We start from the raw sequence: 16,127 nt of genomic DNA, 5'->3' as shown, positions 1-16,127 counted from the left end.
TTCCCGGTCAGGGCACATGCCAGGGTTGCCGGCTTGACACCCAGTATGGGGCGTGCAGGAGGCAGTCCATCAGTGATTCTCTCTCATCATTGATGTTTCTATCCCTTTCTCTTACTCTCTGAAATCAATAAAAATGTATTTTTAAAAACCACCCAGAAACTGGAGAAACCAAGATGGTAGCATAGGTAAACACTGGAAATTGCTGCTTCGCACAACCACTTCAAAAAGACAACTAAAAGACAAAATGGACATCATCTAGAACCACAGGAAGGCTGGCTGAGTGGAAATTCTACAACTAGAAGAAAAGAGAAAAGCACACTGAGACTCAGGAGGTGCAGAAGTAAAGTGCAGAGGTATGGGAAAGGGCTGGCAACTGAGGACGTGGTTGTCTTTTTCAGTCGGGAGGGAGTCTCAAGCTCCCAACGGCTCTGAACTCCAGTTCTGGGCGAGTCTCTTTTGAGAAACTGGACTCTCTGGCATCAGCGGGAAATCGTCGGTGGCTTTCTCTCAGAGGTGCTGGCAGCTATTACTTCGGGACACTGAGACCTGGGACTTCTTAGGGCAGGGCAGAGGCTCAGCCTTAGCTGTTTGCTCTGCCCTATTGATACCCTGAGACCCTGCCCCACCCTAGCTGTGTGCAGACGCTTTTGCATATGAATTATCTGGACCTTTGCAATCTGAAATTATCTAACAAACTGCAGCTGGGTAGGAGAGACCCAAAACTTCCAAAAGAAGGCCCAAGGCCCAAAGCAGCTTGCATTGCTTCACAGTTGGGCCTCATCTGGGCACTTCCAATGTTTCTTGCTCTCCTTATCCCTCTCTCTCTCTCAAATCAATAGGAAGATATCCTTGGGTGTTAATTAAGTGTTCCAATCCTCATGGATGACTTTGAGGGGCTCAAGACTTTAGTTGAGAAAGTAACTGTAGATATCAAATAGCAAGTGAACTAGGGTTAGAAATGGAGCCTGAAGGTATGACTGGATTGTTGCCATTTCATGATAAAACTTTGATGAGTTGTTTCTTATGGATTATCAAAGAAAGTTTCTTGAGATGGAATCTCCTAGTGAGTGCACTGTGAAGATTGTTGAAATGACAACTAAGGATGTAGAGTATTACATAAATTTAGTTAAAATAGCAGGGTAGTTTCAGAGAGTTGACTCCAGTTTTGAAAGAACTTCTACTATGGGTAAAATGCTATGAAACAGCATCACATACTACAGAGAAATCCTTTGTGAAAGGAAGAGTCAATCAATGCAGCAAACTTGTTTTATTTTAAGAAGTTGCCACAGTCATCTGTCATTCTTCAGCAGTCATCAATATCAAGGCAAGACCCTCCACCAGAAAAAGGATTACAGCTTGCTACAAGCTCAAATAATGGTTAGCATATTTTCACAAGAAAGTATTTTTTAATTACCATATGTACACTTTTTTAACAATGCTATAACATACTAGACTTCAGTGTAGACTAAACATATGTGCACTGGGAAATCCAAAAATTCATGTGACCTACTTTATTGTGATACTCATTTTATTGTGTTTGTTTGGAAACAAACATTTAATATTTCTGTGGTAAGCCTGTGTATATTCTTATATCTTCATTCCTAATATGTATTTTTATCATTGTACTGCTGTGGTACAGCTTCATGCCCACAGATAGCGTGGAACAGAAAAAGGTTTCTCTACCACCAGAGGCCTCACTATTCCACACATTACCATGGGGTTGGGAAGGATTTCTCAAATAAAATATATTAAGCTTTAGCCATAAAAGAAAAGAAAAAAAAAACAGATAAATTTGTTTGCGTTAAAGTCAGGAGGCGCAAAGTGAAGCCACAAAACATACCTGCAACTCATACAACAAAGGATTGACTAAGGATTGTTAGATACAATTTATTAAGTACCATAAAATATTAAATTGGAAAAGGCCACCCAACAGAAACGAAAGAGGAAGTCATAACCAGGAATCTTGCAGACAAGGATACATGTATAGCCTATAAATATTAAATATTAAAAGATAGTAGTAATATCATACCTGGTAACTGGCCCAAGAATATAAGCAGAGGATTTAACAGAGGAGAAAAAAAAATGGTACTAAACATTATGAAGAAGACAAAAAGATGGTAATAATTAGGGAAATGCAAATTGTGACAGGGAGATAAACATCTGTATCCATTACATTGGTAAAAATTGCTCTGGCAAAACCAAGGGCTCAAGAAGGTGTAGATAGGATAGTAGTAACTTTAAAATATAAATATAAATATAAATATATATATCTATATATCTATCTACATATATATATATGTATTTCATAGAGGAATGGAGAGGGTGAGAGAGTTAGAAACATCATTGATGTTGAGAGAATCTTGGATCAGCTGCCTTCTGCACATCCCCCCACTGGGGATTGAGCCCACAACCCAGGCATGTTCCCTTGACCAGAATCGAACCTGGTACCGTTCAGTCTGCAGGCTGAAACACTATCCACTGAGCCAAACTAAGTAGGGCAATAGTGGTAACTCATATTTATTGTCCATAGGGTTGTAAATTGGTAAAGCTGATTTGGAAAATAATTTGGCTATCCTGAAAATTTGGACGTTTATATACCTTATTGCTACTTAACAAACCCATTCAAATATTTACAATCAGAAACAAGACTAGGATGTCCACTCTTGATACTGTTATTCGCCATAGTACTGAACATTCTAGCTAGAGCAATCAGGCATGAAAAAGAAATAAGAGGCATCCATATTGGAAATGGAGTAAAACTGTTTGTAAGTGATATAATTATATATGTAGGAAACTCTAAAGACTCCACCATAAACTTAAAAACAATAAAAAGATACATTAAAGTTTCAAAATACAAAATCAGGTACAAATATCCAATATATTCCTAACAATGAAATACCACAATTGAAATGAAGAAAACAATCCCATTTACAGTTGCAAAAAAAAAGGATAATATATCTAGAAATAAGCTTAACAAAGTAGGTGAAAGACCTGTATACTGAGAACTAATGATACATTACTGAAAGTAATTGAAGACATAAAGTAATGAAAATATATTTCATGATCATGGATTGGAACAATTCACACTGTTAAGTGGCCATAATAACTAAAACAATATTCAGGTTTAATGCAGTCTCCAGTAAAACCCAAATGGCATTTTTTACAGAAATTGAACAAAAAATCCTCAAATTTGCTCAGAATGACAAGGAACCTGAATAGTCAAAGCAATCCTGACCAAAAAAAAATAAAGAACAAAGCCAGAAATATCACATCCCTGACTTCAAACTGTTACGAAACTACGATACAATAATCAAAATAGTGTGGTATTTGTAGAAAATATTAGTGGAACAGAATTGAGAGCCCTAAAATAAACCCAAACATATATGGAGAGCTGATTTTCTACAAAGGAGCCAGAAACACAATGGAGAAAGGAAGGTCTCTTAAATAAATGACATGAAATTTGGAAATCCACATGCAAAAGAATGAAACCAGACTGTTGACACCACACAAATATTAAAGAATTGGATATACCACCTGTAACAATAAAGTCAAAACTCAGTTGTTGAACATCTCCCATCTCCAGCAATTTGGTTCTCGAACAAGTTGTTCATGGAAAAAATGTCTTAGTTGTTGAACAAAAGTTCAGTTCTCAACCCAGCAACCCTTTCATGCTGATACTTGTATGATCAGTCACGTGTCTCTCTGGTGACAAAGGAGGAATGTATGCGTGTGAGTCAGTTTACCAGTAACCTCACAATATTAACATCTCAGGAAATTGCTGTGAATATTTTCATGTTTTTTTAAAAAATATATATATTATTGATTTTTTACAGAGAGAAAGGGAGAAGTATAGGGAGTTAGAAATGTTGATGAGAGAGAAACATCAATTCAGCTGCTTCCTGTACACTCTCTACTGAGGATGTGCCTGCAACCAAGGTACATGCCCTTGACCAGAATGGAACCTGGGACCCTTCAGTCTGCAGGCTGATGCTCTATCCACTGAGCCAAACCAGTTAGAGCTATTTTCATGTTTTTTGACTTTTGTGGCAGCTTATCCTACATGATAAAACCCTAATATGCAAATTGACAGAACGGCAGAACGACTGGTTTCTATGGCGCACTGATCACCAGCAGGCAGATGCTCAGCACAGAAGCTGCCCCCTCCTGGTAAGTGCGCTCCCACAGGGGCAGCGCTGCTCAGCCAGAAGCCGGGCTCAAGACTGGCAAGCACAGTGGCGATGGCAGTAGCATCCCCTGCCTCCATGGCGGCACTAAGGACCCCTTGTGGCTGGCAGTCAGACATCCCCTGAGGAGTCTCAGACTGTGAGAGGGCGCAGGCTGGGCTGAGACACCTTCCCCCGCCCCTCCCCCAGTGCACTAATGTCGTGCACTGGGCCTCTAGTTATTAAAAATGGACACCAAATGACCATGGGTCCTAAGAAAGTTAGTGCTAACAGCAAAGTGAAAAGGAAAGTTGTGAGAATGACAATATAGCTTCAAAAACAAGTAATTGCAAAGTGTGACAGAGGTGCCCTGTGTCTGATCTGGCTATTGAGTATGATATGGGAAAATCAACAATTAGCTTAATTTTAAAACAAAAAGGCTACCAAGAGTGCTGATGTTACTATGTGTGTGAAAGTGTTCAGGAAACAAAGATCACATTCAATTGAAGAGGTAGAAAAATTATTTTTTATTTAGATCGGATGGAGAATGTCAGGCCTGAGGAGGACCATATAAAGCCCAAGAAATCATTTGATCTGGCCCTGCCAAGGCATTACTGGTGAGTTAATTAAATTTTTTACCAAATGCAGGAGGCTAATTTTCAAGTTGATTATTTTGTATGGCCCATGGGCGATGTTATAAGTATCCAAATTGTCCTTTGCAAAAAAGAAAAATTTTTTCCCAACTCCTGATTTAGATAAATGAAAAACAGTCAGTGATAGCAATTAGGTACAATGCTGTATGAAAAAGTGAAGATGCTGCATACTGACCTCCTGAGATCACCCATGGAACAGTTGCCGAAAGTGATTTGTTAAAGGCTAGTAGGGTGCGGTTTGGTAATTTAAGAAATGAAAAGTCACATTTATAGTGTAGTGAGGAATGGGGAGGCTGTAGTTCTAAGAAAGTAGTTACTGATAATTTTGTGTTTAATTATGATGAGGCAGGCCTCTTCTGGTAGAAAATACCAGAGACCTACATCAGATAGGAGGAGAAGTCATTGCCAAAACATAAGCCAATGACAGGCTGGCCTTATTGTTATGTGGGAATGTGAGTGAAGAGTTTAAATTGAAGCTTCTGCTTGTCTACTATTGTGAAAACCCACCAGTTCTCAAGAAAATAATTCTGAAAAACAAGTTGAATGTGTTGTGGAGGGCTAATAGCAAAGCTTGGTTAACCAGCCAGTTTTTAATTGAGTGGATTCATGAAGTGTTTGCCCCAAATTTAAAGAATACTTCTGGGAAAAATATTTGCTGCTCAGGGCACTTATTATAATGGACAAGGTTCCTTTCTACCCTCCAGGCTTGGAGGCTGAGTTGATGGAGGAGTACAGTTTCATCTCTATTGGGTTCTTGCCACCTAACACAACTCTTCCCATCCAGCCCATGGACCAGCAGATCATTTCTAAATTTAAAGGGCTCTACACAAAGGCACTGTTTCAGAGGTGTTTTGAGGTGACCTCTGAAATGAATTTAACCTCCAGGTACTTCTGGAATGAACATTTTAATATTTTCACTTGCTTGTCTCCCATTGACAAAGCATGGGAGAAAGTGTCTTCCAATACTATGCAATCAGCCTGGACGAAACTGTGGCTTGAGTCTATTACTGAAAGAGACTTTGAGGGCTGTGTCTGTTGTTGAGGATATTGTGTGTCTTGGGAAGTCCTTGGGCTTCAAGGTGGATGATGACGATGTGGAGGAGTTGGTGGAATAGTACAACACTGAGCTGACCATAGAGGAATTCTAAGACCTTCAGAGGGAGGAACAACAAACAGCAGCTGAGGATCTGTTTTCATAAGAGGGAGGAGGGTATGGAAGATATTCCTACTTTACTAATCCAGGAAAATGCTTGGGAAATGGTGAGAAATGAAAAGGTTTATTGAGAATTATCATCCTGGCAAGTAGCAAACTGTGTGATAAACTTGTTCAATGGAAATGCAGTGTTTCACTTAAGTGCTAATAACCAGTCAAAAATAAACGTCACTGGATAGGTTTTTTTGTGAGACATAGAGCTGGTAAGCCTAAAGCAAGTTCTACTGGAGCAACGAGATGAAATAACTCTAGAAGAACATTTTTATAGACATGGGTTTGGAAACAATAACATCTCTCCTCTCCATATTCAGTTATTAATAGCTCTCAACATTAAAGTTATGTTCTAGTTGATAGGTTTGCCAAAGTAGAAATGCACGAGGCCAAAGTGGTAAGGCATTATAAATTTATTAGGTAACCTGGAATACCAGATGGGCTGAGCCCCAAAATAGCACCAGCAGGTATAGGTAGTCAGTAAGTTTAAAGGACTCTAGGCGCTCTTTTTTTGGGGGCGGATAATTCTCTGGGGGAGTCCTGAATGTAAAGATAATGGTCTTAGCAAATGGAATGTGGTCTTACGAAGTGGAATATGGTCTAATCAAAAGGGAATATTGGTTGTGAAGTTGCTGGAACAGTATAGATTTCTTATGTTTGGAGCAAGGGGTTACAGCAGCATGATTTCCCCAAGAGATTGGTTGGTGAAGGCTCGAAAGTAGTCCTGGTCAGTGACTTGGGAGGTAAAAGCTGGTCCTGAGGCTACCAAAGCATCTCTTGTCTGGTTTTGTTGTTTTTCTGATTCTGGAGCTGAGATACAACTAAGGCCTTTATGTTTTCTTTAGGGAGGAAATGATCAGGGGAATAAGCTGCCTGACTAGTGATATGAAAGGGGTGGATAGGTTACCCGGGGGGAAGATTCTTATTTTCCCAGTTTTGCCCCTTTTGCTAGGCATCTGGAGCTTTCTGGCCCAGTGAGTTTCTATACCTTACATGGCCCATCATCCTTGCTTTTGGGGTCTCAGGGTCTATATTCCCCTTAAGGATTTTTGGCTCTGAATTCTTTCAGAGAAAAGGGTGTAGGATGTCTTCTATAACCGCTTTCTGCTGAAAAGGGGTGATGTTTTTCTTCAGAGCCAAAATCCTTGCTCTCTGTCAGAGTGACGATGAGGCCTGGGCACAAAAGGAGGCTATGATAGTGTCTAGGGGTGGTATTTCCTGAGTACAAGTGATAACCTGAACCGTGAGCCAAGGTCCCTTCCCTTTCTTGGGATCAAATCCCATGAAGCAGAAGAATGAAATGTTGGACCAGAAGATTTAAGCAAAAGTGTAGAACATTTAGTACAAGGAGATTCAGACTCTGCACGGGGATGGGGCACAGTAATGGGTTTCCACTGAATTCTTGTAGTCGTAGAGTATATATTTGCTACAAGCCTGCTCCATATCTACCCATGTCACCAGCTGATTGGTTACCTCAATTGTTGTTGCCCAGCAATAGACCTGAACTTTCTCTGTTTCTATGCGCCCAACTTATTGTTGCAGCCCCTCCCTAGTTTCACATAACTCCCTCTCTTGAGTCTGAAGACATTGTTATTTCTGTATGGTTGGTTTGTATGGTTAGGCTTGCTCAAATTGCTGTGTCTGTCCCTGCCTACATTCCACCTTTGTTTTCCTCTGGACCACTGGTCTGTTTGCCTACTTGTCAAGCTAACTCCTCCCAGGCTCCCCTCTGATTAGGAGACCCCAACTGCTGTTGGGAGCAGGGGCAATGACCTCTCTCGCTATTTCCTAATAACAGTGGTCTTTGTGGAGGAGCAGTTGTCAGGGTCCCATTAGAGGAGGCCAGGCTAGGGGTCCATGGAAAATGGCATTTGTCTCCATCTGTGGTTGCGTTTGAAGTACCATCTTTAGCTTGAAAGCCTCTATACAAGAAGAAACAAAGTGGGTTAAGAGGTTTAATAAGCAAGGGCTGAAGACCAAGGCTAGGACTACTATGATTAGGGGCCTATCTAAAGATAGGAGCTATGACAGTCAATATATTTTGGATAGTCAACTCACCCAAGAATCAGTGAGGTTTTGTTGAATGAAGCTGTATCAGCCAGGTTGTCTGAACTGTGGAAGCAGTGATGGTTTTCACTATCCTGCCCTGAGTGGCCCAAATGTCAGGGTTAATTTCAGTATTCACCAGGGGAAGACATAGTAACATATGAAATAGTTGTCCCCAGGCATACTAAGAGATCTTACCCCAAGAGGGGTGCAGGGCTTTCTGGCATAATTAGGACTACATGGGGAAAGGATAGCTTACACCAGCTACACCCTAAAAGGTGGGGAAAATACACTGAGTGGCCAGATTATTATGACCACCTGACTTTTGTAGGCAAACTAGCCGTACACTGCATCGTATGGGATATGGAAGCCAAAGGCCTGTTTGAACACTTTGCTGTCTGCAGTTACCAAGATAAAACGTCTCCAATTTGCACAGGAACACAAGGATTGGACAGTTGAGCATTGGAAAAAAAAGTCATGTTTCTTCCAACAAGACAATGAACCATGCCACGGTGCTCATATTGTGCAGGAGTGGTTTCAAGAACATGAGGGAAACTTTTCCTTGCTTAGGTGGCCCTCACAATCACCAGATCTCAATCCAATTGAGCATTTGTTGGACGAAGTTAAAAGAGCCATCAGGCAGCTGGTTCCACAATACATCAAATCTCACAGAACTGGACAGTACTATTCAGTAGGCATGGTGTCAGATTCCTCGCATCACTTTTCAACATCTTGTGGAGTCAATGCCAAGAAGAATCGCTGCAGTATTGAAGGCAAAAGGTGGCCCAACAAAGTACTGATGGGGTGGTCATAATAATTTGGCCACTCAGGGTATATCTTTATCGGCTTTCCAGACACACCTGAAACAGTCTCAGCCTCTGAAGACAATATACTAGCGTTTAGCTATGAGCTGAAAGGCCTTCTTCTGGGCCTCAGCTTCGGCCTGATCTTTCCTTTTTCTTTTTTTTTTTTTGACTTGGGTCTCCTCATCTCTTTTATTAAAGGCCAGGTCTTTTTGAGGGGTTTGTGTTCCTGTGTCTATTTCAAACTTTGTGGCATATATCGGGGGCTAATTAGGATATAAAATGGGTGTCCAGAAGAAGGGATCCCTCTGGGGAGGTGGTATCCATTTTGAGTCCAGCAATGAGACAGGTGGTTATATGGCTACAGAGTTGGCATCCTGGAGAATTGACCTATTTTGGGTCAGTTTGGGGGGCCCTATCAGCACCAACCAGGTAGACTGCTATGTTCTATCTATATAGGGTATTGGCATGGTCTTTAGCTGCTAGCCAGATGTGCTCCTTTTCCTCTGGGGTTAAAGAGGGCAGGTTGTCGTAGGTGTTGTGCCAGGTCAGGTCATAGAACTGGGTCAGGTACTCAAATTCCTTTGTAAAGGTGGTCAGGTCAGTGGAAAAAGACCCAAGATGCCTTTCAATCTATGGGAGTTCAGGCATGGAAAATGGAATGTATATCTGGACAATACCCTTGGCCCTGGCCATCTCTCAGAGGGAGAGGATAGGGGGCTGGACCTGGGATGTCCTGAAATGTGTAAGAGGGGGGCTTGCGAAGGAGGATGAGGGGGTAGACGAAGAGGTGGAATCCAAAGATGGGTGCGGTTGGAGGAGGCACTAAGGAGGTAAATTCTGGGGACCTGGAGGGAAATGGAGAATCAACTTATCAGAAGGGTCTGAAGGACCTGATATGTCAGGGAGGGATGCTCAGAAGCCTCAGAGTGTAAAGTTCCGGAGTTGGCAGAAGGGGGTTTGAGTGGAGAAGTAGGATTTGATAAGTAGAACAGGTTTTACACAGAGAAGGATGATTACAGAGTGTAAAGAAGGCCTGGATGTAGGGGATCTCTGACCACTTCCCATTGCAGTGATAGAAATTTTATAAGTCCCAGAGAATATTAAAATCAAAAGTTCCATTCTTGGGCCAGTGTGAGTCATTGTCTAATTTATATTGTTGATGAGGCACTTTGGTCAGAGCTCGAGCGAAGTCCCAGAGAATGTTAAAATCAAAAGTTCCATTCTTGTGCCAGTGTGAATCATTGTCTAATTTATATTGTGGATAAGGCACTTTTGCAAGAATTCCAGGACGGTCCATAAGGGAGGGAGGCCTAATCAAGGACAGCAATCATGTCACCGGAGTAGGATTCTGAGGTAAGCCTAGGTTGAGCTGCCACTGCTTACTGCTCTCTAACTAGCAAACTCAGAGTGACTGAAGGTGTTGCAATGACTCCCCGTCCCTGCAGAACTCTCATGCCAAATGTTAGGGTCACCAAAAGAGGTATGCACAAGGCCCAAGTGGTAAGGGATTATAAATTTATTAGGCCACCTGTAAAACTAGATGGGCTGGGCCCCCAAATGGCACCAGCGCCCAGGGACAGGGAGTCAGAGATCCTTTTTCTGGATGAGTCCTGAGGGGAAAGATAATGGTCTTAGCCAGCCATGGGCAAAGTATGGCCCGCGCCCGTTTGAAATGAATAAAACTAAAAAAAAAAAAAAAAAGACCGTACCCTTTTATGTAATGATGTTTACTTTGAATTTATATTAGTTCACACAAACACTCCATCCATGCTTTTGTTCCGGCCCTCCGGTCCAGTTTAAGAACCCATTGTGGCCCTCGAGTCAAAAAGTTTGCCTACCCCTGGTCTAAGCAAAAGGAAATATTAGTTGTGAAGTGCTCTAAAGGTCAGCTATCAGCCGAGGGGCTGTTGATTCAGTTATTTGATCAGACCTAACACTACTGTGTTTATTAATTTTCATTTTTTACTGTACATTTCCTTTTTATTAAATTTTCATTTATATTTTTTGTCCTTTTTGTTTTTAAAATGTTTATAGATTAAACAGTACATTTAGACATGTACTGTAAATAAGAAAGCATAAAACGGAATAATTTGGGGTCTGGAATGAATTAATTCAATTTATATTACTTCTGAGAAAAAGTGATTTGGTTTTCGAGCAAATGGTTTCTCAAACAGCCTTCTGGAGTGAATTAAGTTCGAGAACCAAGGTTCCACTGTGATAGAAAACGTAGGCACTAAACTTAGGGACTTTGGTCTCACAGGGATTTTTGTGAACTTGACCCCAAAGGCAACTGAACTAAAAGAAAAAAAACATTTAAAAATGAGACTGCATCAAACTAAAAGCTTCTGCACAGGAAAAGAAACCACCAACAAAACAGAAAGGCCACCAACCTAATGAGAGAAAATCGCAAAAGATACTTCTGACAAGTAGTAAATATTCAAAATAATCTCCAAAATATATAAGGATGCCATACAATTCCACAAAAATACAGTATTATTTAAAAATGTACAGAGGCCCTGAACAGACACTTTTCCAAAGAAGATATGCAGATTGTCAACAGATACATTAAAAGATGCTTAACATTGCTAGTTGTAAGATACCGCCTCACATTTGTTAGAATGGATTTTATCAATAACTCGGGAAATAACAAGCATTGGAGACTATGTTGAGAGGAAGGAAACCTTGCAGACTGCTGGTGGGAATGTAAGTTGTTTCAGCCACCATGAAAAAACAGTTTGGAGGTTCCTCAAAAAATTAACACTAAAGCTACCATCTGACCCTGTAATCCCCTCTTCTGGGTATCTACCTGAAAAAAATTGAAAATCATTATTTATAAAGATACAAGACGCCCTGTGTTTATTGCAGCATTATTCACAATAACCAAGACATGGAAAAAACCGAAGTGTCCCTTGATAGATGATTAGATAAAGATGTGGTACATAAACAATGAAATATTACTCAGCCACAAAAAATGAAATATTGGCATTTGCAACAACACATGCAGTTAGCTCCCAATAGTATCTGCAGTGGCTCTCATCTTATTAGACTATTCTTGCTGTCTCCTTTTCACTTCCAAAAACATGACCTCCAGTGTGGCTGTCTATGATGGAGTCAAAGTGTTTAATGACATGAAGGTGTGTAAGTCCTCCACACCAGAGGACATGAAAAAGAACCAATAGCTGGTGCTCTTCTGCCTGAGTAAGATAAGAATTTCATTCTGAAGGAGGTAAAGGAGATATTGGTAGGTGATGTGAGCCAGACTATAGGTGACCTGTATGCCATCTTTGTCAAGATGCTGCTGAACAGCTGCCACTTCACCCTGGATGATGCAACTTATGAGACCAAGGAGAGCAAGAAGGAGGACCTGGTCTTTATCTTCTGGGCCCTCGATTCTTCATACCTTAAAAGCAAAATGCTCTATGCCAGTTTTCAAGGATGGCATCAAGAAGAAACTGACAGGGATCAAGCATGAATCACAAACTGTTATTAGTGGAGGTCACTCTGCTGCACTCTAGTACAGAAGTTGGGGGTTAATGCTGTCCTTTCCATGGAGGGCTACCCTTTGTGAGCTTCCTTCAGCTCCTTCCTGGAGCATCTGGCAGCCCCAGACTTGCCTGTGGAGGTTGCAGCCTGCTCCTGCCTGCCAGACTGTAGTGGGTGTGAGGATCCCATGCAGGGAAAGGCAATCCTTTCACCCAAGGGCCACCCTCTGGACCTTCCTCCTCCCTCCACCACTAATAGTTCTGGCCTTCCCAAACTGTTTTGCTCTTCTGATTCCTCTTGGATTGAAACACACCAATCTCACCCCACCCCCTCATGCTCCACAGTTGGAGGGAAGGAACTGTATAACTCCCTAAATCCCCACCTGTTGTTCTTTCTCATGTGCCAATTTCTAAACACAATAGGACTCTTTGCTTATCTATTTAGTTCTGTGTATATATGCAGTGTTGTGGAGATTACCCTTCCCCATACTGCCTGGTTTCCTTTTCTTTTTCCACCTGGTCAGGACCACTCATAGAAGCAGTACCAATAAGGGACTTCAATTAAAAAAAAACAACAACACATACATAAATCACAATCTAGATTGATTTTGAGAGTAACATGGTAAGTGAAATAAGATGAAAAAGAACAGAAACCATATGATTTCACTTATATGTGTGATACAAAACAAGAAGCAAAAAGAGAACAAAGAAACAACAAATTTATAAATTCCACAGAATGGTGGTTACCAGAGGGGAAGAGGTTAAAGGGAGATTATAAAAGGAGACTAAGCTTTGGGTAGTGACCCTACAACAGACTATACAGGTGTCAAGTTATGGGTTGTACACCTGAAATGTATATAATAGTATTAACCAATGTTACCCCAAGAAATTTAATTTAAAAATACAGATATGTACCTTGAAACAAAAATATTTACAGCAGAAGATGCGAGAGGGCAGAGCAGGAGGGAGGGAGGGAAGGAGTGCAGAGCCCGGCCCGGAAGCTAGGAGCCATTCTGTAGTGCCATCCAGAGCAACGCGCTGCAGCAGCTCCTCTGAGCCTTTCCAGCAAGTTTGTTCCAGATTGGCTGTCAAGAATCATGGACTGTTATATGCCTTGTTTTCTGTCAGTGAGTAGACACCTCTTCCTTCCCTTCCTGGGAATCATTCTGCCCTCTCCACCCCTGCTCGCCTTGGGTCCCTCCCGTCGGACCTTCCTCCCAGAGCCCACACTCCGCTTTCTGGCTGCGCAGTCGCCTCCGTCTCGGCCAGGCAGCCGCGGCACGCTAGACATACGGGCTCTGTGCAAAGTGCTGCTTGCTCCCACTCGCACTCTCAGTTTTCGGAGACACCATGATTCCTGGTAACCGAATGCTGATGGTCGTTTTATTATGCCAAGTCCTGCTAGGAGGCGCGAGCCGTGCTAGTTTGATACCTGAGACGGGGAAGAAAAAAGTCGCCGAGATTCAGAGCCACGCGGGAGGACGCCGCTCAGGGCAGAGCCATGAGCTCCTGCGGGACTTCGAGGCTACACTTCTGCAGATGTTCGGGCTGCGCCGCCGCCCGCAGCCTAGCAAAAGCGCCGTCATCCCGGAATACATGCGGGATCTTTACCGGCTCCAGTCTGGGGAGGAGGAGGAGGAAGAGCAGATCCACAGCATCGCTCTCGAGTACCCTGAGCGCCCCGCTAGGCGGGCCAACACCGTGAGGAGCTTCCACCATGAAGAACATCTGGAGAACATCCCAGGGACCAGTGAAAACTCTGCTTTTCGTTTCCTCTTTAACCTCAGCAGCATCCCAGAGAACGAGGTGATCTCGTCCGCAGAACTTCGCCTTTTCCGGGAGCAGGTGGACCAGGGCCCTGATTGGGAGCAGGGCTTCCACAGAATAAACATTTATGAGGTTATGAAGCCCCCGGCAGAACCGGTGTCTGGGCACCTCATCACACGACTACTGGACACGAGACTGGTCCACCACAATGTGACACGGTGGGAAACTTTTGATGTGAGCCCTGCAGTCCTTCGCTGGACCCAGGAGAAGCAGCCAAACTATGGGCTGGCCATTGAGGTGACTCACCTCCATCAGACACGGACCCACCAGGGCCAGCACGTCAGGATTAGCCGATCGTTACCTCAAGGGAGTGGGGATTGGGCCCAGCTCCGGCCACTCCTGGTCACCTTTGGCCATGATGGCCGGGGACATGTCTTGACCCGACGGAGGAGGGCCAAGCGTAGCCCCAAGCATCACCCACAGCGGGCCCGGAAGAAGAGTAAGAACTGCCGACGCCACTCGCTCTATGTGGACTTCAGTGATGTGGGCTGGAATGACTGGATTGTGGCCCCACCAGGCTACCAGGCCTTCTACTGCCATGGGGACTGCCCCTTTCCACTGGCTGACCACCTCAACTCAACCAACCACGCCATTGTGCAGACCCTGGTCAACTCTGTCAATTCCAGTATCCCCAAAGCCTGTTGTGTTCCCACTGAACTGAGTGCCATCTCCATGCTGTACCTGGATGAGTATGACAAGGTGGTACTGAAAAATTATCAGGAGATGGTAGTAGAGGGATGTGGGTGCCGCTGAGATCAGCAGTCCTTGGACACACACACACACACACACACACACACACTACCATCCACTCACCCACACCCTACACAGACTGCTTCCTTATAGCTGGACTTTTATCTTTAAAAAAAAAAAGGAAAAAAAACCTAAACATTCACCTTGACCTTATTTATGACTTTATGTGCAAATGTTTTGACAATATTGATCATATATTTTGACAAAATATATTTATAACTACATATTAAAAAGAAAATAAAATGAGTCATTATTTTAAAGATAAAAAAAAATATTTACAGCAGTGATGTAAGAAAAACAAAAGAGAAATAGAAAACTGGAAATGATCCAAGTATTTATCATTGTTAACTGGATAAGCATGTTTTGTTATATTGACCCAATTGATTATTTTGCCATGTAGATGTATGAATTATTGCTGTCACAATGAAATGGATGAATTTTGTGACTGTGCATAAAAAAAAACAAACAAAATAAAAACATGTAGTGGGTTGAGTATCATCTCATGCACCAAAAGATAGCCAGCTGAACTCCGGTAAGGGCACAAAAGAAAAAAATACTGAAGGAATATAAACTGAAAGAATGGAGATTAAAATAGCAATGGAATAAGTGGATGTTGCATGGATATGCTCCCAGGACCAAACTGAAATTACAACTAAAATACAGAAACACTCCCAGAATCATCAACTGAAAACTCAATGGAGAGAACCCTGATAACTGAGAATGGAGACTGTAGGGACTGTTAGGAGGAGCGGAAATGCGAAAGTGCTGGGAGGGCTGTTATAGACAGCAACTGAAATTCTGAAGAGATATCTCAGCTGTGTGGGGTTGTCACTGAGAATTCTGGGGTCTAATCCCCAAGCTGGGCCCCCCCCAGCAGCGAGCTCCAGAACTGAGAGTGGTACACATATAACATATGTCTATGAAAAGCAACAGGGTTGCTATCTGTCAGGGATGGAAGGCTGGAAATGTAGGCACCCGCTTAAAGGACCAACACACAAAAATCCCTGTGCAGCCACTCATTTTTTGTTCTGCCAGAAGTAGGGCAAAGTGAACTAGAGCTGTGTGAGCAGAAGCTAGTGTTGGGAGCTCTGGGGATACAGCTTAGAAGGCAAACACCCAGTTACCTGTGCTAAGTCTTTTCCTCTTGCTGTGGAGGATATCTTTCTCAAGCAGATAATTGCTATGCAGGTACTTTT

General features: G+C 42.5%; 2 protein-coding genes and 1 pseudogene across 5 annotated transcripts in view; all 3 read left to right on the top strand.

The window, feature by feature from the left end:
• ATF7IP2 (activating transcription factor 7 interacting protein 2) overlaps positions 1 to 16,127 on the top strand; it is a 110,393-nt gene that overhangs the window by 21,010 nt on the left and 73,256 nt on the right. For 2 of the 4 annotated variants that reach the window (XM_015572143.1, XM_015572139.1), the window contains exon 1: positions 317 to 353. The exons of 1 other annotated variant lie outside the window; for it this stretch is intronic. The gene's annotated coding sequence lies outside the window, so the exon portion shown is untranslated. Of the gene's footprint in view, positions 1 to 316; positions 354 to 4,708; positions 4,781 to 16,127 lie in introns of those variants that run through there. One more of the 4 variants, XM_015572141.1, reaches the window with a different exon arrangement.
• LOC102770446 lies at positions 11,953 to 12,440 on the top strand (annotated as a pseudogene).
• LOC102770741 (bone morphogenetic protein 4) lies at positions 13,466 to 15,039 on the top strand. Its single transcript, XM_006776300.2, has 2 exons — positions 13,466 to 13,481; positions 13,698 to 15,039. Exon 2 carries the CDS (start codon positions 13,705 to 13,707, stop codon positions 14,932 to 14,934), a length of 1,230 nt encoding a protein of 409 aa, XP_006776363.1. The 5' UTR covers positions 13,466 to 13,481; positions 13,698 to 13,704; the 3' UTR covers positions 14,935 to 15,039.

This window comes from Myotis davidii, unplaced genomic scaffold (genome assembly GCF_000327345.1).
Source record: "Myotis davidii unplaced genomic scaffold, ASM32734v1 scaffold209, whole genome shotgun sequence".
Lineage (NCBI taxonomy): Eukaryota > Metazoa > Chordata > Mammalia > Chiroptera > Vespertilionidae > Myotis > Myotis davidii.
The sequence above is the reverse complement of the archived record's forward strand: the minus strand, read 5'-3'. Positions and strand labels throughout refer to the sequence as shown.

What these genes read in the sequence shown, in the direction of transcription:
- LOC102770741 (XM_006776300.2), top strand. Translation starts at nt 13,705, where the DNA reads ATGATTCCTGGTAACCGAATGCTGATGGTCGTTTTATTATGCCAAGTC.